Source organism: Macaca nemestrina, chromosome 7, assembly GCF_043159975.1.
Source record: "Macaca nemestrina isolate mMacNem1 chromosome 7, mMacNem.hap1, whole genome shotgun sequence".
In the NCBI taxonomy this organism is placed as follows: Eukaryota; Metazoa; Chordata; class Mammalia; order Primates; family Cercopithecidae; genus Macaca; species Macaca nemestrina.
Window position 1 is genome coordinate 88,301,257 of NC_092131.1, and position 22,390 is coordinate 88,323,646.

A 22,390-nucleotide genomic window follows, 5' to 3' on the forward strand; every position below is an offset into this window, starting at 1 on the left:
TTGTTTCGGTCTGGAGATGTGTAAAACGTACACTTTGCTCTCTAGTTGTTTATAGCCTACTTGGGAAGATAAACCTAACAAGAAATATGTAATAACAATAATAACAGCTAACATTGTTGAGTACTGTGTACCGGGCATTGTACTGAGTCCATTATATAAATTATTTTACTTAATCCTCACAACAATCAGAGTAGGAAGATTTCATCTTTTTTCCCTCTTTTTATAGTTGAGGGAACTGAGGCTTAGATGTGTGCAAATAAGTGGCAAGTTCAGATTCAAAATCAGCTAAATTTTATTTGAAACCTAAAACACTTAACCATCTACTGTTTTTCTACTAAGCCTGTTAGTTCGAAGATTACCTGAAGGTAAATTTTATCAGGCCAGCTTTGGATCTGGGGGGAAAAATGAAGGTAAATTTTAACTTGAATCATCTAGACTGTTTATAATGGAATCTGTTGCCTAGCATAAATTAACCATGTTGAGGTCACAAAGGATACGAAATTACTCTTAAGGGATGAAAATTCTTTGGAATAGAATACAGTAGGCCCACGCAAACAAGAATGTGTATAAAATTAGCCTGTTTTTGCCTAAGTACATTAACTCAAAAGGAAACTTGGTTTAAGAAGTTCACTCTAAAAATAGTGCAAGAAGCATCACTGGTCCATAGAGAGGGGTGGAGTGGGTTACGTCATTTCAGCACCTTTTAAGGTAAAGGAGGAGGGAATCCTCTTGAACTCATTAGCCAATCAGGTTCTGAAGACATTTCCCAAGGCGACTTCCTGTCTCTTCACTTTCTTTCCCTCTCCGTTTTGGTGGGCTGGTGAGTGTGCACTTAATTTTGCTCTCTAATTGTTTTGAATTTCTCTTCCCTTTGAGTTATATACCCAGGTGGCAGGCCTTTATTTCAAGTCGGCATTGCAGTGTGTGTGAGTCGCAAGGAGGTTAATGTCGGCTGTGTGGAGGTTGGGAGAAGGCAGTGAAATGCTCTGCCTGGCTTGTTTCCACGTGGGCCTCTGCAGTACCGGGTTTGCCTTCCATCTCCGTGTCCTGGTGACCCAGGAACAATAGACTGTGCTTCATGTGCATAGTGCGTCTGTTCTTGGAAAACGCCGACTTCATTTTGCTTTGAGGGAAAGATATTATCATCCCAATGCTGTTTTGATTTATATCTCTCTGGGTGAGGTCAGATCTCGGGAGAAGGCGTTCAGCTCAGTAGATTTTAATTCTCCGGTGAGTGTCTAGAGGGTCCAGGTCCTTACTGGGTTTGTGGAAACTGTAGCGGACCTTGCCTTTACCCTGGCTTTTGCTCAGATCATTTCGGCTTTCTTGGTGAACCTGGACAGCAAACTCTGAAGACAGATAAGCCCTAAGAGGAGCTGCTAATTTTTAATGTTGCCACTGTGGTGAGTGTGTCCTTAAAAGCTATGGAACAAGATCAGGGACCTTAGTTTAGGGCAAGCCTCTAGATTCAAATTCCAGCGCCACAGTTTACAGCTCTGGTGACCTTGGGAGAAGCAGTGAGCCATTCCAAGGCTTAGCTTTCCAAGATCAGATAAAATATATAAAAACTAGGCTCTAGTTGGTATGTAATAAATGTTAGGTACCTTTAGAAGTAAGCAGTACTTATTTATTTACAGTAAGTATTTTGGATATCTGTTTTCTCATAAAAAGTTTTGCCTAGTGACCTTGAATGTAATTTCACTGAATTCCTTTCTTTTGATACATGTTAATTTTTATATGATGTATGTGTGGGAAATCCATACAGGCAGAATGTGTGAGAAAGACAAATAATAAACCAGTTAATCGAATGTAGTAATAGGTATTTCTAGGCCTCCCATAATCTTCATAATTCTCAAGCATTGTTAAAATTTATTTTTTGGGGCGTGGTGGTGCAAGCCTGTAATCCCAGCTACTTGGGAGGCTGAGGCAGGAGAGTCGCTTGAACCCGGGAGGTGGAGGTTGCGGTGAGCCGAGATGGCGCCATTGCACTCCAGCATGGGCAATAATAGCGAAACTCTGTCTCAAAAAAAAAAAAATACTATATATATATATTTTATATATATATAAAATATATATATATATAAAATATCGAATACTATATATATTTTTTGAATACATATATACATATATATATTTTTTGAATAGGTAATACATTCATATGATTCAAAATTCAAAAGATATCAAAGTTTCTTATCCCCTTCCCTAAGCCATCCAATTCCTCTCCCTCATAACAGTGTTACTAAGATATTTTATGCATATAAGCAGATATGTGTGGGTATCCTTCCCTTTTACTGTACCTACTCTACTATGTGTCTTACTTTTTCCACTTAAGTTCCATGAGTAGAGTGTCCACATTCCTTATAATGGTCACATAGTATTCTTTAAAAATTATTTTTTTTAAAAGATATATTTTTTGTTTCAGTAGATTTTCTGAGTAAACTAACTCCATCTCAAAAAAAAAATAAATAAATAAAAAATAAAAGACCCATTATCTTGGAGTTGGAAGGGCCCTTATGAGTACTATATGAGTGATCTTTCTGGCTTCTGGGTTATTGTGAGAAGTGTGACTTCTTGTTGTTAAATTTGTTTTTATTGTAGATTCATGGGGTACATGTGCAGGTTTGTTACAGGGTATATATTGCATGATGCTGAGGTTTGGGCTTCTATTGATTCTGCCATCTAGGTAGTAAACATTGTACCCAATAGGAAGTTTTTCAGTTCTTGCCCCTCTCTCTCCTTTCCTCCTTTTGGAGTACCTAGTGTCTATTGTTCCCAACCTTATGTCCCTGTGAACCCAGTATTTAGCTCCCTACCCAAGATTTAACTCCCACTTATAAGTGAGAACATGCGATACTTGGTTTTCTGTTTCTGCATAAATTTGTTTAGGATAATGGCCTCCAGCAGCATCCAACAGCTCCAGTTGCTGCAAAGGACATGATTTTTTTTTTTTTTTTTATGGCTGTGGAAAAGTGTGAAATTTTTAGGCAGAATATTTGCCTTTCTACTCACTAGCTGGTTGAGCTTGGGCAAGACATAAAAATAACATATTAAACATTTAACACCATGCCAGCTACAGTGCAAAGTGTATTTATTACCTCGGTCTTCACAGAAGTTTTAAGAGGTATGTAGTATTTGTTCTCATTTTAAAGAGGGGACAGTTGAGGTTTAGAGAAGTTCCATAACTTACCCATGGACACAGCAAATACATGAGAGAGCCAGGATTAAAATCTAGTTTTGTATGATTTCAAAATCTATTATTTTAGGGAATATTAATTATTGCAACTATTATGGAAAATAGTATGGAAATTTCTCAAAAAAATTAAAAATAGAGCTACCATATAATCCAGAAATCCCATTTCTGGGTATATTCAAAGGAAATAAAATTAGTGTGTCAGAGATATCTATACTCCCATGTTCATTGCATCATTATTCACAAAAGCCAAGATGTGGAATTGACCTAAGGGTCCATCAACAGATGAATGGACAAAGCAAATATGATACATATGTACAGTGGAATACTATTCTGCCTTAAAAAGGAAGGAAACTCTGATAGTGAGTGGGAATTAAAACTTGGAGTCTGTTCTGATAGCAGTACCTTATATAACTATCTCTAAAGGAAAACTATGCCAAGCTATCAGTTTAGTATTTACTTCGTATGAACAAAATTTTGTGTTTTCATTTTGTTTCAGGTTGAAGATGAAATCCACTGAGGAGGGAAGTCCAGCACCCTGTGTGCCAGTCCAGGACTGGCCCATCTGTAGACCCCCTGAAAATCATGGGCTTGAATTTGGATATTCTCAACAGAAAGGGTTAAAGACTGATGGGACCTAAAGCCTGGTACTTGAATTTTGATCACATAAGCTGCCTTAAGTTCTCTTTATTACACGTATGTGTGCCTTTTCTATCTAAAACGCCTAGCCTAGAGATTCTTTGAGTTACCATTGTATCCTGTAATGCTAGGTGGCACTGAATAAATTGGAATAGAGTCAAATGGAATGGTAATGAAATCTTAACACAAGTATCTGCTGATTTAGTATCAATTTGTAGTTTGTATTAGGCCTTCATGAAGCATCTGTTCACACATATAAAATGTACTTTTTGGCTATGAACACTAGTACTTTGAAGTGATTACTGCCCACAGTCAACAAAATGCTGGGATCATTGATTGTTTATGGAGCATTTCCAAAATACTTAGTAAATACGAAATGTCCTTTGTGTGTTGGAATGACACTTGTTGAAGCATGCATGACTAGAATCCTGCAGGGGGCATCACCCATTGCGAAAGGTATCCCATATTTAACATCAGGATTTATGTGCCAGGCTTTGTGCTATGTGTCAGAACAAAAAGATCAGGCCTCTTGCAATCTGGGTTTTGTTTGTGAGTTGAGATTAATAGAGAAGTTGTTCCTTTCAACCTATAAGTATTATCCTGTAAGAATACTTAGATCAAGTAGTTTTTTTTTTTTTAATTTCCTTTTTAAAAAAACTGATTTTGGGTTTGGAGAGATCAAGGAGTTTTAAGGTAGACATTGTTAAAACTGTAGAAACCTTTCACACCATGTCTTGCTGCTTGTCTTCATTCTCTTAGTTAACCTTGAATCCTGCTGATCTGAAAACATTTTACATAGTTAAAACATTATAGAAATGTAGGGCAAGGAAGGAGTAAAATAACATTTTGATCATATCTGTCTGAGATATTTAAAATGCTTCAGTTTCTTTCCAACCTTCTGAGCTAGCTAGCATATCACTGCTTTACATTTTAAAGCAAACCATCTTTAGCTCTGCTTATTTTCTGTAGGAAGTATCATGGTGAAGTGAAAAGAGTATGGAGTTTTGATGGAATTGAATTTAAATCCTAGCCCTTACTAGTTAGGTGATCTTAGGACATTTAGGTAATTTTTCTGAGCCTCAATTTTCCTTGTAAATAGGGGGTTATAAAATTTAAATGATACAAATTCTATACAGCTTGACAGATAGGATTTCCAAAGAATGATAGCCACTGCTTTCTTTCTGTCAGCTTATTTTAGACCCATTCTTTTTTTTTTTTTTTTTTTTTTTTTTGAGACGGAGTCTCGCTCTGTGGCCCAGGCTGGAGTGCAGTGGCGCGATCTCGGCTCACTGCAAGCTCCGCCTCCCGGGTTCACGCCATTCTCCTTCCTCAGCCTCCCGAGTAGCTGGGACTACAGGCGCCCACAACCGCGCCCGGCTAATTTTTTTGTATTTTTAGTAGAGACGGGGTTTCACCGTGGTCTCGATCTCCTGACCTTGTGATCCGCCCGCCTCGGCCTCCCAAAGCGCTGGGATTACAGGCGTGAGCCACCGCGCCCGGCAGACCCATTCTTAAAGGCATTGATGTCCAGCCTTCTGTTATGATGGGAATGTTCTATGTTTATACTGCCAATATAGCTATTGAGTAAGAAAATGTGAGTAGTGTAATGGAGAAATTTAATTTTTAACTCTAAGTGGTTGCTTATTGGACATGCAACTTCAAGGTCCACTTATGACCCACTGTTTTTGCTTCATGAAGCCTTCCTTGACCAATCCTACTTTTTTTCTTAACCTTACTTGCCTTCTACCACTTATTTGGTGGTATGTTAATTTCTATGAGTCTTGTCTTTCTGGCTAGATTGTGTCTGAGATTATGGATTTTTAAATCTCCACATTGCTGCATGAAAAAGAACACAATGACAAAAGTATAACTAGTTTTTTTAGCTAACAAGTTTTAGATGATCATTACAAGTAAATAAAAAAATTTTCTAGCTAGTAATTAGGTGAAGAGTAGGGAATAGTGTGAAGGTTGCCTGCAAAGACGAACTGCGCATCTAGTATGTATTTGACCCTAAAGTTCAGATTACACTCAAATGCTGGAAGAGGAAATTAAAGCAAGCCTCTTTCTTACGTTGCCATCTTGTGGCAGACTTTGGTTCCAAATGTTACTAATTCAATTTTCCTATGTAAAGGGAAGAGTTTCTTCAGATTATTTTGACAAAGGATTATGAAGAGTAAAGGTTAAATACAATCCTGCATTGGCTCAAATGAAATTGAAACATGCTTTGAAAAAACTGACTATTTTGGATTATTTTCTCAGTTAGCTGAATCTTACAAGTTCTTGACTCCTTTCTCTTGTGTAACTGTTTTCTTACTGTGAGACTGTTGACCTTTATAGCCTTTCAGAAGTTGGTTAGACTATTGTGCAGTTTTATCCAACTTGTAAATTTATACAAAATTAAGCTTGTGTACAAAAAAAGAGAGGTCCTGCTCTTTTTTTTTTTTTTTTTCTTCTTGAGACAGGTCTTACTCTGTTGTCTAGGGCGGAGTACGGTGGCATGATCACAGCTCACTGTAACCTTGAACTCCTGATGCTGCCCTATTTGATAGTGAGCTTGGGCATTTGGTGACATTCTCTGAAAGATGAGTCAATAGTTTATATTAATGAATGGAGAGTTAAATAAAGGATGAACAGTTACTCTAAATTTTCTTGTGACTTGGTGTAGAACATGCTGGTGTGAGTTGTCATGTAATCATAACCTTTGTGAATTAATTTTTTTAAAATTTTCCAGAAATGATCCTAGGTAATTGATAGATCCTGTGGTTCAACTGGATTTCTAGATAGAAGCTGGATTCATGTGATGCCAGAGGTAAGAGTAAGAGCAAAATCTTCATTTTTACCTCATTTGGATTTCTAATCACCTAGCAAGACTTGGGACTCAGTGTTATTAGTGGATGGAATTTGGTAATTGAAAAAAATCCCTAGTTCTAACCTTAAGAGAATTTTCCTGTTTAGGGATAAGGAGCCAGTGCTGGTTTGCCCTTCCCCAGTCATTTACAGTTTGCCATGATGAAATGCATGTTAAGTCCGTGTTTCAGCTGATCAGCCTGATTAAACACATGCTCTGAGCAGACTAAAGCTAGGGGCAAACACCTGCAATTGAATTCTGCTTGTTGGAATTAATACTGGGATTTAGTCTGTAATCCTAAGTGATTCTTAAACCTTAATAAATTATGAATTTATATATAATAAATTTATATAAATAATAAGTTAGGAATTTGAGACTAATTTATTGTGCTTTGATATTTTGTGATATCTCTATAATCCCAAAAAATCACTTTTGTGAGTTAGAACTAGGGTCAGGAATCCTTAATCTAAAAGTTCAAACACTACAGAAAAAGCACTGGCAACTGGTATAATTCTATAGGCAATTTAGCCTGGCAGTTTTAAACCAATCACTATTTTATCAATCTATACATATAGATTAAGGGAAACACGGAGTTGGTTAAATCAATTTTGCGAAGACTATACAATACAACACTATATAGTCACTTAAAAGTTATGATACAGGTTTATGTTTATTGAAATAGAATGATATTCATGACACATGAAAAACATTAGAGAGCAATGTGTTTCTGCTTAAATATTTTTATATGCATATGTTTGCTTAAGAAATCGGAAAGGATATATATACTAAAATACTAGCGGTTATTTTCTCTAGAATTGAGTTCTACAAGTTATCTTGTATTATTATAAACCTATTTTCTAATTTTATTGTATTCATGTATTGTAATATTTTAAAAGTTATTTTAAGTAACTTAGGACAAGCTTATATTCTTTACCCATGCCTGCATTTTCAGCAGAGAATTAGGTAGAAAGAAGGGTGAAATACGGGAAATACAAACAACTCAAAGTAATATCAGGAGTTGAAATAATTTTTTAGCTTTTGTTGTCTTTTGCAGAAGTAAAATTTCGAGAGACTGAAACCAGATCTGAGTCTCACTGTTCCAGTCTGGACCTCTTTGGTGCTGTAAATCCTGGATATACAGTAGATGATTACTACATTTTTCTTTTATGGTAAGGCTTACATTGATATTGAGAAGCTTTGACATATATATGAGTCTTTGAAAATTCAGGTTTGTGACTTCATGGCCAGCTGCTAAGGTGCTATAAGTTTCATTTTTTAAAAGTCAGTTGAGGCCAGGTGTGGTGGCTCATGCCCGTAATCCTAGCACTTTGGGTGGCCAAGGTGGATGGATTGTCTGAGCACAGGAGTTTGAGACCAGACTGGCCAACATGGCAAACCCCATCTCTACTAAAAAAATACAAAAAATTAGCTGGGCGTGGTGGTGGGCGCCTGTAGTCCCAGCTACTCAGGAGGCTGAGGCAGGATAATTGCTTGCACCCAGGAGGCAGAAGTTGCAGTGAGCAGAGATAGTGCAACTGTACTCCAGCCTGGGTGACAGCGAGATTCCATCTCCAAAAAACAAAAACAAAAACAAAAAAGTCAATTAAAGATGTTGAGAAGTAGCATAGTATAGTATATATATGGGTTCTGGAGTCAGACTGGGTTCAAACCCATGCTCTCTATCACTTCACCAGTTATGCAGTATTGGCAAGTTTCCTAATTATCTGTGTCTTAGTTTTATATTTTATATTTATATTTTAGAGAATGGTAATAGTATTTGACTCAGGGTGGTTATTTTGAAGATTAAATTAGTAAGGGTGTGGGTAAAGCATATGATAAATGCTCAGTTTGATGTTAACTATTTTGTCTTCAGAATCCATGTTTATATTTCTCTTAGATTCTGTACTACCTGGCAATTTTTGACATCTGCATAATAGATTGACGAAAATTCTTTGTTTTGGCCTGACGTGATGGCTCACGCCTGTAATCCTAGCACTTTGGGAGGCGAAGTGGGCATATCACCTGAGGTCAGGAGTTCAAGACCAGCCTGGCTAACATGGTGAAACCTTGTTTCTAACTAAAATTCAAAAATTAGCTGGGTGTGGTGGTGTGCACCTGTAATCCCAGCTACTCGGGAGGCTGAGGCAGGAGAATCGCTTGAACTTGGGAGGCAGAGGTTGCAGTGAGCTGAGATCGTACCACTGCACCCTAGCCTAGGTGACAGAGCTAGACTTCATCTCCAAAAAAAAAAAAAAAGACAAGGAAATTCTTTGTTTTTATTGCTTATATATCTTTCTGTTAATTAGACTACCCCTCATTACCTTCACCCTGCCCCTCAAAACTTAATTAAGTTCTAGAATTAGTCACAGGCACTATAGTGTGTATCTTTATATAATTGTTGGAATAACATTTTCTTTAGTTGATTAATCTTGATTTTGGTACTAACTTTTTATCTAGTTTCTCATTTTGCCTTGCCGAATCAATTGATCCTTAATGATCTCTTCTAGTTCTTACTTAGATGTAATGATTCCTATCTTATAAGAGTCTCTTGATGTCTTATTTTTTTTTGAGACAGGGACTCACTTCATTGCCCAGGCTGGACTGCAGTGGCACAATCAGGGCTCACTGAAGCCCCAGCTTCCCAGCCTCAGGTGATTCTCTCACGTCAGGCTCCCAAGTAGCTGGGACCACAGGCCACCATGCCTGGCTAATTTTTTGTATTTTTTGTAGAGATGGGGTTTCGCCATGTTGCCCAGGTTGGGATGTCTTTATTTTTTACAAACGTTTCTTAAATTAATGTGGTTGGAGGTAAACTTTGATGGCTGTTCCTCTCACTGCTTGGAGCCTTAGGCAGTGGGATTTTGATCCATCATATATCAAAAATGGCTTATCTTCACTCAGGGCACCATGAGGATGGGCTGGCTGTCCGTTAGTGCCTTCTGATTTTTGCGGAGTCAAACAATTACTAAACGGGTGGTGATTCTAGATTAAGAAAATATACCTGTGATTAAAAAAATAAAAGCAGCAGCCTAGTTTCAAAACATGAGCATATAGTAATTAGATAGCTCTCATCTAGCGCTATGAAAGAAAGCCAGTTGGTTCTGGGAGTTACTGAAACATTATACTATAAAGTCATTCATGTTCAAATTTTAAATGGTTTACTTGGTTTTCTAGAGTGGTTGCTCACACAAGTCAGGGCAGTTTTAAAAATACACTTTTTGGTTGGGTGCGGTGGGTCACACCTGTAATACCAGCACTTTAGGAAGCTGACGTGGGCGGATCACCTGAGGTCAGGAGTTCAAGACCAGCCTGGCCAACATGGTGAAACCCTGTCTCTACTAAAAATACAAAAATTAGCCGGGCATAGTGGTGCGCACCTGTAGTCCCAGCTACTTGGGAAGCTGAGGCAAGAGAATCGCTTGAACCTGGGAGGTGGAGATTGCAGTAAGCCAAGATTGTGCCACTGCACTCCAACCTGGGTGATAGAGTGAGATACTCCATCTCAAAAAAAAAAAAAAATTATACATACAACTTTTCTTTGCAGTATGAAGATAGATAATTCTTCAAGTTAAAGATGGACTTTTCTCACCAGAAATGGCTTTATGGAATCAATTTGCAAAAATGTAAGAGGTGGCAAAGGAAAGAATAAAATAATATTTTCATTTTCTTCTGTCATTCTTAGATCGTTTGGTAGATTGTAAACTCCATGAAAGCAGGATACCTTCTTTTCCCCTAAGACCTGGCCCAGAAGAGATACCAAAAAAATATTTGCTTATATACTAACCTAGTCTCTGGGTGTGGGAGCCATAGAGGGTTCAGGGTGGGGCGGGGGGAAAGGTGGGGGAAGCCCTGATTGACAAAACACGGCGGTTTCCAAAAGGAATTCTTGGCATGTGTACTCAAGGAGACATGTATAGAACGTTCACTGTGGTATTGTTTTTAATTGTAAAACCTGGAATCAATGCCTATTATAAGAATGACTGCCAAAACCAATCTATTTATGTGAGGAATAGATATATAAAAGCTTACTGGTATTTAAAAATCTTTTATTGTTAATATTTTGTTTACAATCTTACTTGATATTTATCGTTGACTTAAATTGCACATACCACTCAGGTATGGTTAAAAACTCATTTCTGCTTCATGTTGAAATATTCTCAATTGTTTTGGCTAAAGTATACTGTCCTATATGCTGTGTTTACATCCATAATGGTATATTTAAATACAAGTGGTACAAAATAAAAATCCAAATATTGAAAGTCTGTTATACTTCACTGTTTTTGTAATGAGATTTAATACTCATGCTTATACCAGATCTCACAAATGGTATGCAACTGTAATAACTTGTGTTGGCCAGAATATGAAACCTATTTAGATTAAGATTCTTGAAATTGCTTTATCAATAATATACAGTTCATGAATATTCAGTAGTTTGTCTAAAAATAGTAAACAAATGAGTTAAACCATTTCATAAATTACAAGAAATAGGTCTTCAGGTTGTCAGACTTTTCTGTCTGTTGCAAATCTCAACTTTTGGCTATAAAAACAAGGTATCAAAACAAACAGGAAGTTACTTCTATATGTTTAAATATAGCACAACTACTGCTTGAAACTCAATGCCTTTTCTCCTTCATTATAATATCTTCAGATGGCTTTTCTTTATATAGATTCTCATGGAAAGTATTTCTTTTCTTTTTTTTTGAGACGGAGTTTTGCTCTTGTTGCCCAGGCTGGAGTGCAATGGCGTGATCTCGGCTCACCGCAACCTCCACCTTCCAGGTTCAAGCTATTCTCCTGCCTTAGCCTCCTGAGTAGTTGGGACAGGCATGCACCACCACGCCCAGCTAATTTTTGTATTTTTAGTAGAGACGGGGTTTCTCCACGTTGGTCAGGCTGGTCTCGAACTCCCAACCTCAGGTGATCTGCCCATCTTGGCCTCCCAAAGTGCTGGGATTATAGGTGTGAGCCATTGCGCCTGGCCTGATTCTCATGGAAAGTATTTCATATCTATAATTTTTTTTTTGTTTGAGATGGAGTCTGACTTTGTTGCCTAGACTGGAGTGCAGTGGTGCAATCTCGGCTCACCGCAACCTCCGCCTCCCGGGTTCAGGCTATTCTCCTGCCTCAACTTCCCGAGTAGCTGGGATTACAGGTGCCCACCACCACACCCAGCTAATTTTTGTGTTTTTCGTAGAGATGGGGTTTGATCATATTAGCCAGGCTGGACTCAAACTCCTGACCTCAGATGAGCCACCTGCCTTGGCCTCCCAAAGAGCTGGAATATGATTTTGTTATTCTTAGTAGTTTTGTCTTTGTGGTTGGTTGCCTTGTTTTGTATAGTCAATAAATATGATTAAATATCATTCTAAAAGCAGTGAAATACAACATTCCTAATATTTTGATGCATATTGTATCCCTTGCATGGTAAAGATAACCTAGGAATGTTATAGACTAGACTACCACTCCATCAAATAGTGAAGTTGTTGGAATGTTTGCTTTCTTGAATGTTGTGGTCACTCTGGCCTTCACAACTCTTATTGTGAGTTATTCAGACTCTTTATATTGGGAAGAATGAATTAAGTTGTATATATGAAAAGCAAAACTTTAAAACTATTGAAAAGCAAGAGGATGATATTGGAGTAGACATAAGTACAAAAAGGGAAAGTTGATACATTTGTGTACACTAAAATTCAAACTTATGTTTGCATGGCATATTACTGTTAAATGACTCCATATAAATCAAGAAAATCATCAAAGGATGTGAACAGGCAAATCACAGATGAGGATCCCTGAGTAGTCATTCAGATGAAAAAATGCTCACTCTTACGAGTAATGAAAGAGTTGTACAGTAATGAAAGAGTTGTACATTAAAACAACACTGAGATACCATTTCACTGTCATCAGATAGACAACAATGAAATAAAATAAAACAACTTGACATGTCTGCATGTTGCTGAATTTATAGCATTGGGCTCTTGTATACTTTGCTGGTGGCAGTGAAATTTATGCCTTTACTTTGGAGAGTGGTTTGGCAACATTTAGTTGATTTGAAGTTGCTTATATACTAACCCAGCCTCTGGGTGTTATATTCTAGAGGAATTTTTGGCATGTGTACTCAAGGAGACATGTACAGAATGTTCATTGCAGTATTGTTTTTAATTGTAAAAACCCGCAATCAATGTCTATTAGAAGAATGGATAAATTGTAGCATATTTGCAGTACATGGTGTTAAAATGAATTAACGTTAAGTATGTATTAACTTAGATACATCTCCAGGAAGTGATCATGGTGCAGTACAAAGGCTAGGATCACAAAGTTAGGTACTAGTCAAATTAGAATATTTTGCATTTTTCAACTTTAAATGAGTTGTACTTTTTTTTGTATTAATATTTCTACATTTGGCATAGTTAAAACCAGAATTCACACAAAAGCCTCGAACAGCCAAAAACAGATGTTAGGGAGTACATGGTTCACACATGAAGATTTCATTTTTTTGAAACTGGTTTATACTAGAATTAAGTTACCACTTTAAAGTTATCAGAATATATTTTAGGAAATGTACAAAGGCTTAATTACTCTGAACCAGTTGACAAACCAGTTGACAAACAGTTTTTGACAGTTTTTTGTTTGAAGGAAAAAGATTTGATATTATGGTTTTGGCATTACTCAGAAAGGGGTTTGCAGGGTTTGATGTCCACTGTGTGGCTAATTGCATCTGTTACTAATTCATAATAGGGTCACAACATCTGGAAGGATGGCTACAAAAGACGGTATAAGGCTGGGCATGGTGGTGCACGCCTGTAATCCCAGCACGTTGGGAGGCCGAGGTGGGTGGATCACTTGAGGTCAAGAGTTTGAAGCCAGCTTGGCCAACATGGCAAGACCCTGTGTCTACTAAAAATACAAAAATTTGCTGGGTGTGGTGGCAGGCGCCTGTAATCCCAGCTACTCGGGAGGCTGAGGCAGGAGAATCGCTTGAACCTGGAAGGCGGAGGTTGAAGTAAGCCGAGATCATATCACAGCACTCCAGCCTGGGCGACAGAGTGAGACCCTATCTGGAAAAGAAAAAAAAGCTTCATTAAGGTTTATATTCTGAGGACCCTTCTAGCTTTCCTCTTCAGGTTAATTTTTAATCTGAATTCTAACATCCATATAGATTAAGCAGAAAATAATTACCTACAGCAGCTGCTATAGGTAATGCCTATAGGTAATGCCTGGAACTGCCAGCAGTTCCAGGAGAACGCGCAGGTAGGTCACCTCAAAGTTGTGACCCTCAATACTACCGCTTAATTTTTTTTTTTTTTTTTAATGGAGTGTGGCTCTTGTTGCCCTGGCTGGAGTGCAATGGTGCGATCTCGGCTTACTGCAACCTTTGCCTCCCGGGTTCAAGTGATTCTCCTGCCTCAGCCTCCGGAGTAGCTGGGATTACAGGTGTCCGCCACGACGCCCAGCTAATTTTTGTATTTTAGTAGAGACGGGCTTTCATCATGTTGGCCACACTGGTCTTGAACTCCAGACCTCAGGTGATCCGCTCACCTCAGCCTGCCAAAGTGTTGGGATTACAGGCGTGAGCCACCGCGCCCAGCCCACTATCGCTTAATGTAAAGCCCTGTAATGCATGTTTGCAATGCAGACTCAAAGAAAATTATAACTTCCTTAAATGTGTATAGAAGATGTGTGAGAGCTGGAAAGATGTCTAGTCCAAGGTGGATAAAAAATAAAATGGTGGATTACCCCAACTTGGAGGTGCCAGCTGTCCAATTACAGCTGTCACACCGTTTCTGGGAATTTCTCCTGATTCTTAGAAAGCCGGAGCTGCCCGCCGCACCTCCACAGGGCCTGGCAGGTCCCAGGATGCTTCGGGGCAACCCTACGCACGCGCGCTCTGGTGTAGTTCCCTGGAGCACTCGCGCAGAGAATCCTGGAATCTTCGCTTGTGGAGCTGTGGAGGCAACGGAGTTTTTCCGCGCTTTTTCTTTCAGCCTCAGATTAAGTATCATTTGTTATTATTATTTTCTCTACTGAGCGCGGAAAGCTGACTGAAAATTCCAGACTGTAATTTCTGTGGGGCTGTTTCTCTAAAACTTGGCCCTCACGCAGCTTGTACAGCCATTAGATAGGCGCTTACTCCCAACTGGTGGAAGATTCGAATTAGCTGCGCCTCTCTTGCCTGAGCGAGGGCTCAGCTTTAAAGCTTCCCAGCTCCTCTGCTTCGCCTCTGCCCCTAGTCTGCCGGACGTAAAATAGGCCTCTTAACGTGGCTGCCAGGTGACATACCTGAGGAAACTCACTGAGCGGGGCTACTGGGATAAAGGTGTCCAAGTGTTCCTTTCTGTCGACCCGGAGGGCCAAGGCACCTTTTTTTTTTTTTTTTTTTTTTTTTTTTCCTGAGGTGGAGTCTCGCTCTGTCGCCGGCTGGAGTGCAATGGCGCGATCTCGGCTCACTGCAACCTCCGCCTCCCGGGTTCAAACGATTCTCCTGCCTTAGCCTCCTAAATAGTTGGGACTATAGGCGCACGCCACCACGCCAGGCTAATTTTTTGTATTTTTGGTAGAGACGGGGTTTCACCATGTTAGTCAGGCTGGTGTTGAACTCTTGACCTCGTGATCCGTCTGCCTCGGCCTCCCACAGTGCTGGGATTATACAGGGGTGAGCCACTGCGCCCGGCCTATATATTGGTTTTGAGACAGATTCTTGCTCTGTCGCCCAGGCTGGAGTGCAGTGGCGCGATCTCTGTTCACTGCGACCTCTGCCTCCCGGATTCAAGTGATTCTCCTGCCTCAGCCTCCCTAGTAGCTGTGACTACAGGCTTGAGCCACCACGCCTGGCTAATTTTTGTATTTTTAATAGAGACTGGGTTTCCCCATGTTGGTCAGGCTGGTCTCGAACTCCTGACCTGCCTGCCTTGGCCTCCCGAAGTGCTGGGATTACAGGCGTGAGCCACTGCCCATGGCCCACATATATATTATTTTTGACTTGAGCAAGATCTGTAACCACCTTTGTCTTTACCTTTATCCTTAAAGTGTTTTTAGAAAACCGGACAAACAAGGAGCACAATTAATATTATTGAGTAACTGAAATCAATATATCAATTATACTAAATACAAGGAATATAATAAAATGTGCAGTATTTTATAATAAAAACATGCATGTTATATTTATTTTTTACTTATTTATTTTATTTTTATTGCAATTTAACTTACTTGGCCTTTTTATTTACCCCTTATTAGGACTCTCTTCAGCTTCTGGAGACCTCACTATCCTATTATGTCTTTGTGTGAAGACATGCTGCTTTGTAATTATCGAAAGTGTCGCATCAAACTCTCTGGCTATGCATGGGTCACTGCCTGCTCTCACATCTTCTGTGATCAGCATGGCAGTGGTGAGTTTAGTCGCTCACCAGCTATCTGTCCTGCCTGCAACAGTACCCTTTCTGGAAAGCTAGATATTGTCCGCACAGAACTCAGTCCATCAGAGGAATATAAAGCTATGGTATTGGCAGGACTGCGACCAGAGATCGTGTTGGACATTAGCTCCCGAGCACTGGCCTTCTGGACATATCAGGTTAGTGCTTAGTCTAGTTTCTCTTGAACATATAATTTCAGGCATTTGTGGGAGCTTCTAGTGTCTTTTCTTCATTATTTTATATTTATTTTTTATGAGTATATGAGAAACTGTCTTATTAGCTTGTTTTGTTTTCAATAATGTTTATTGTTGAAAATCAAAAGGAAGAAAATTAAAGCACTCATAATTCCATCACTCAGATATAACCATTGTTGATATTTTGGGTACACACACATGCGCGCACACACACACACACACACTCTGTCTTCTGTATAAAAGTAAGATAATAACACACTGTTTTATTGTCAGAGTTGACAACATATATCTGGTATGTATTTTTCTTTCTTTTGAGATGGGGTTTTCTTGTGTTGCCCAGGCTAGTCTCTAACTCCTGGGTTCAAGCCATTCTTCTGCCTCAGCCTCCTGAGTAGCCTATGCTCCACTGGGTGTGAATATCTTGTTAAATATTTTTTAGTTAACTATTCTATAATCATATTTTAATGGTTATATTGTTTTTAGCATAATTTATTTCCAAGTTATTAAAATACTATGATAAGCATTCTTATCAAATAACACATCCTTAACTTCTTCCCTTTATGATTTCTACTTTTAGTATTTCCTTTGAAAGACCTCCCTGTGGATAACTTTAAGCATGTCCTTGAATGTATTGTTGTATCTTACATATACTCTTATACTTATTAAGGATGTTTGTCATCTGTTAAGTAACTTTTTGTTATATTTTTCTGGGTAAGTTGTTTCTCTTACATGCTCCTGTATTTTTCAACTCCTTTGGTTAAATACCAAATAGTGTTTTTGCTGGCTTATGTGGTAAGAGTATGTTTATTTTTGTAAGCAACTGCCAAATTGTCTTCCAAAGTGGCTCTACCGTTTTATATTGCCAGCAGCAATGAGTGAGAACCTGTTGCTCCACATCTTTGCCAGAAGTTGGTATTGTCCATGTTCTGGATCTTGGCCATTTTAATAGGTGTATAGTGGTATCTCATTTTAATTTCCATGTCTCTGATGACATACGATGTGGAGCATCTTTTCATATGCTTTTTTGCCTTTTTTTTTTGGTGAGGTGTATATGAAGTTTTTGGTCTATTTTTAAATTTTTTTAATTGTTGAGTTTTAAGTGTTCTTTGTATCCTTACTGCGTTTGAAGTATTCTTTGATCCTTTCTCAGAGCTATCTTTTGCAAATATACTCTCCTGATCCGTGGCTTGTCATTTCATTTTCTTACAGGGTCTTTCACAGAGCAGAGATTTTTAACTTGAATGAAGTCCTGCTTATCAATTTTCTCTTTCATGGATTATACCTTTGGTATATTTTAAAAGTCACTGCCAAATCCAAGATCATCTAGATTTTATCCTATGTTATCTTCTGGGAGTTTTATAGTTTTGCATTTTACATTTAAGTCTGTAAACCATTTTGAGTTTATTTTTGCAAAAAGCGTAAGATCTGTCTAGATTCATTGGGTCCTCAATTTTTTTCTGGCTATTCACCAGAGACTCTTAGTTACTTGCCTCTTGGGCCTTCCTGACATGGCTGCTTGCCTCCTCAAAGCCAGCAAGGGAGTGTGTCTCGTAGTAAGACAGACCTTATAGTCTTAGGTAATATACTTACGAAGTGACAACCTGTCACATTTTATGTAGTATTGTAGTCACAGGTCCTGCCCACATGCAAGGGGATAGGGAGTTACACAAGGGTGTATGTACCAGGAGACAATGATAATTTGGGGTTGTCTTAAGAGTCTATTCTTCATGCTCTGGATGACTTGAAAAATGGGATTATATTTCTTAAAAACCTTTGGAAAACATGTCACTTGTTAAAGTAAGACAAATACTCAGTTCTTTTGGTGGTATAAAGTTAGTGGTTTGAGAGTATTCTTCCAGACTTTTTTTCTATGCATTTAATAACATAACTTATTGTTTTCTGTGCCTCATTGTGTATCCTGATTGCTTCTTAAACTGGGTTCTAAATGTTAAAATAACATCCCTATATAAGCATCTTTCTTTTCCTTTTGTGTTTGTATAATATTTTACAATGTATAACTTTGTACCCCATACCTTAAAAATCTTTTTTCTTCTGGAACCAGGTACATCAGGAACGTCTTTATCAAGAATACAATTTCAGCAAGGCTGAGGGCCATCTGAAACAGATGGAGAAGATATATACTCAGCAAATACAAAGCAAGGATGTAGAATTGACCTCTATGAAAGGGGAGGTCACCTCCATGAAGAAAGTACTAGAAGAATACAAGAAAAAGTTCAGTGACATCTCTGAGAAACTTATGGAGCGCAATCGTCAGTATCAAAAGCTCCAAGGCCTCTATGATAGCCTTAGGTTACGAAACATCACTATTGCTAACCATGAAGGCACCCTTGAACCATCCATGATTGCACAGTCTGGTGTTCTTGGCTTCCCCTTAGGTAAGAAAGGACATGTGATATCCAGTGTCTATTCTTTAAATCAATGATTTTTTATACTGCTCTGCCCACTTCCAAGCATTCAGTGGAGATGATAAGGGTCTTGAGTTGTGGTAGGCTATGAATTCTTCACCCATGTTTCAACCTGTACATCATTGCTTTTATCTATTGTATTTACTTACATTTAAATTAAATCTTTAATTTGAGCAGAGTTAATCTCTGCAAAATGAAAGTTTGCAAATTGCTGCATTAAATTAAAAGATACGTAGTTGTAGTAATAATAATATTAACTGTCATTTATTGATTCCTAAGTGCTAGGCACTGTTTTAAGTGTTTTACATAAATTCATATAATTTACAAAACTTTATGAAGTATTATTATCCTTTTATACAGATGAGAAAGCTGAGGCACAGAAAGTTAAGTAATTTGGTCAATATCACTAACCTGTTTTCAGAGCCTATACTTTTAACCATTTGTTATCCTCCAAGAAGGCCATGTTTCTATTTTTTTCACCTGCCAATACTGATTGTACAATTCTTAAGTTGTCAGTTTGGTTGTTTTGTTCTTTTGTTTAATCATTTTTCCATTTATCAAATATTTATCTAGTATGTTTTATATACCAGGTTGTTAGGTATGATCCTAACTAATGAAGATATAAAGATTATCCAAATAGGATTCTTTCTTTCTAGAAATCACAATCTAGCATGATTCCATCTCTTGTCTGCTTGTTAGGTGCCTTGCAGATGAAATTAATCTCATATCTTCCTGCGCTCTCTCCTTTATACTACTCTTTATGCAACAAAATCCAATAGGTTTTTGCTATGCTATTAATGGAAATTGTTTTTGGCATACAAAAAAGTGAAGCTTCTTGTGCTGGACTTTCCTAATACTCATTTTTGGATATTTACTATAGGCTGAGGAAGAAGATTTAATAGGGGAGGAGATGATGTCTTAGAAAAATTGTGAGGTGGTCAGGTGCGGCCCAGCACTTTGGGAGGTTGAGGTGGGAGAATCACTTGAGCCCAGGAGTTTGAGACCAGCCTGGGCAATATAGTGAGACCCTGTCTCTACAAAAAAATGGTGGGGAGCAGGTATGAGATGATGAGATGAGGAATATCAGATATAAGAATAAAAACCTAAATATCTGCTTAACTTTCAGTTTTACTTACATAATGTAATTTAGTCAGAGTTACTGTAAATGGCATTATAGATATTTTTTTCTTGTCACTGTCCACTTGTCTTATTTTTTTCATATTCACCAGTTCTTTCCCATTCCTTTTTTTGTACACAGTTAACCTCTTTATCTCCTGCTACCACTGTTAGCTTGAAGGATATATAGTCAGCATTTTCCTTTAGTTATTTGATCCTTTAAAACCTGTAAAAGCCAAGGAAGGGTTCAGTGGAAGTAGTTAAATGTTCATTTAATCAGATCTATTATCTGCTTTGTCTTAATCCCATGCTAATTGATATTGGGTCATGGTATATGCCAATATTTCATCGTTATATTTTTTCTAGAACGTTTATTGCAATGTTTTTTAAAAAGATTATTCTTAACCTGGGGCAAAAGATTTTATATGTCTGTTTTTTTCTAAAACAAATACTGGAGGAAAAAAATATATTCATATATATATATATTTGATGATTCCTCTGAAGTAGATTATGTAGATAACAAATGAATAAAATTATGTTTTTCCCTTTTTTTCCCCACTAGGTAACAACTCCAGGTTTCCTTTGGATAATACACCTGTTCGAAATCGGGGCGATGGAGATGGAGATTTTCAGTTCAAACCATTTTTTGTGGGTTCTCCCACAGCACCTGAACCCAGCAACAGCTTTTTTAGTTTTGCCTCTCCAAGTCGTGAATTAGAGCAGCAGCAAGTTTCTAGCAGGGCCTTCAAAGTAAAAAGAATTTGAGCCACGCATGGTGTCACACACCTGTGATCCCAGCTACTTAGGAGGTTGAGGCTGGAAGGATCCCTTGAGCCCAGGAGTCTGAGGCTATAGTGATCTAAGATCATGCCACTGCACTCCAGCTTGGGCAACAAAGTGAGAGCTTGTTTCTAAAAAAATAAAGATAATTTAGCTAACTTTGCAGAATGTTTCTATGTTCCTCTTTAGTGATTTCATTTAGCAAATCTTTTTCCTAGTTAGGACTCCTCAGCTTCCCTGTGCTTTTAAATCTCTGAAGTTGTCTTCACATTATCGACATAACAAACTCATTGGCAGTGGGGAGTGGTTTAGAGTCTGGTTTCTTTGTTTCTATTATTTAAAGCATAAGCATTTTATTAATCTAAATTCCATTGTGAACTGCTGAATTTTCATCCCTGGTGGGAAGGTCACAATAGTATTTGTTTCAATAGATAACTGTTTCTCCCTGGGCTGTTTCTGACTGAGCTGTGTTGTTTATGCCTTAAGTACCTGTGTTATATGCTACATGTCGCTTTGAATTCTGGTATTTATGCATATCTGTATATGTAAGTATGTTAATGTACACTGATATTTTGCTGTATTTGTATGTTTTATGTGAAAATTTTGGTCTTGGAAAATGGTGGGTGATGTGTGGCTTGTTATTTGGGTATGTGTATTTATTTGTATATATTTATGTATTTACCTTCATATTAACTTGTTTGGAGGTGTGCTTATGTCAGTGAACGAGAGTACAATTTGATGCATGTATGTTCAGTCCCTATTTGTATTTAAAATAACTCACATTGATAGTTATTTTTTAAAGTTAATTTTTTTGGTGTTTACAGTTGGCCCTCTGTATCCACAGGTTCTGCTTCTGCAGATTCAGCAAACCATATATCAAAAATATTTGGGAAAAAATTAATGATATAACAATAAAAAATACAAATTAAAAATACTGTATAATAACTATTTGGATAGCATTTACATTGTAGGTATTATAAATCATTTAGAGGTGATTTGAAGTATTTGGGAGAATCTGTAGGTTATATGCAAATACCATGCCATTTTATAAAAGTGACATGAGCATCCAAGGATTTTGGTATCCATGAGGGTTCCTGGAACCAATCCCCCAAAGATACCAAAGGAAGACTGTATTTTAAAATAAAGCTACTACTTTACCTTTTTGTTAGCTGTTGCCTTGGGTTTATTTATTTAGGAATGCACTTCTGCAGAAAGTTTACCAATGTGTTATTGATCTCAAGAGACTGTATTAAAATAATTTACAAGATTTATTCATTGTTTTCCTTTATTTAGTGAGCATTTCTGACTATTATTATGGAAATTAAATTCTGTTTAATTACGCATATATTTATTTAAAATGTATAGCCATGATAGAAATTTGAAGGACTTCTCAGTAACTTTATGTCTTACTAGAGGAAAGACTTGAAAGCATACTGGCTGGGGAGGCAGAAGATCTGGATTCTGGTTTCTACTTAGTTTAAACTTTCTTGGACTTTGTATCTGTAGAATGAAGGATTGAATTAAGTTATCCTTACAGCCTTTTCTAACTCTTAAATTTTAGGATTGATTCTTAATGGTTTAGGATTTGTTAACAGTGGAATTACCCTAAATGCCAAATCCCATTGTTTTTTAGGTAATAAAAATTATACTGAAATCATTTGAAGATAGTTTATGTTTAGTCATTGTAGAAAGGCAATTAAATACCCCTGCTTTACATAATTGAAGAGCAAGTAGTGTTTCCCTCACTAGGAATGTAGAGTATAAAATCTCTTAAAAATTATTCTTAGTGT

The 22,390-nt window shown here is 37.7% G+C and overlaps 1 protein-coding gene and 2 non-coding genes across 6 annotated transcripts; all 3 read left to right on the forward strand.

Annotated features, from left to right (window-relative positions):
- The first annotated feature begins 586 nt into the window (after positions 1-586).
- On the forward strand, positions 587-21,871 carry LOC105499200 (cyclin B1 interacting protein 1). 4 transcript variants are annotated; one of them, XM_011771705.3, is made up of 8 exons: positions 587-820; positions 3,690-3,886; positions 6,561-6,638; positions 7,732-7,846; positions 10,222-10,300; positions 15,909-16,242; positions 18,341-18,674; positions 20,383-21,871. In XM_011771705.3, the coding sequence occupies exons 5-8, from the start codon at positions 10,272-10,274 to the stop codon at positions 20,583-20,585; spliced, it is 900 nt and encodes a 299-aa protein (XP_011770007.2). In that variant the 5' UTR covers positions 587-820; positions 3,690-3,886; positions 6,561-6,638; positions 7,732-7,846; positions 10,222-10,271; the 3' UTR covers positions 20,586-21,871. The 4 variants fall into 4 exon arrangements, with proteins under 4 accessions (XP_011770007.2, XP_011770008.2, XP_011770009.2 ...); XM_011771706.3 differs by having other exon boundaries at positions 3,690-3,837; XM_011771707.3 differs by lacking the exon at positions 10,222-10,300 and having other exon boundaries at positions 588-820.
- Positions 6,828-6,904, forward strand: LOC112423165 (small nucleolar RNA SNORD126). The gene has a single exon (XR_003013634.1). It is a non-coding gene; the product is annotated as a small nucleolar RNA SNORD126 (small nucleolar RNA).
- LOC112423171 (small nucleolar RNA SNORA79) lies at positions 9,494-9,641 on the forward strand. Its single transcript, XR_003013640.1, has one exon. It is a non-coding gene; the product is annotated as a small nucleolar RNA SNORA79 (small nucleolar RNA).
- Positions 21,872-22,390: the final 519 nt, after the last annotated feature.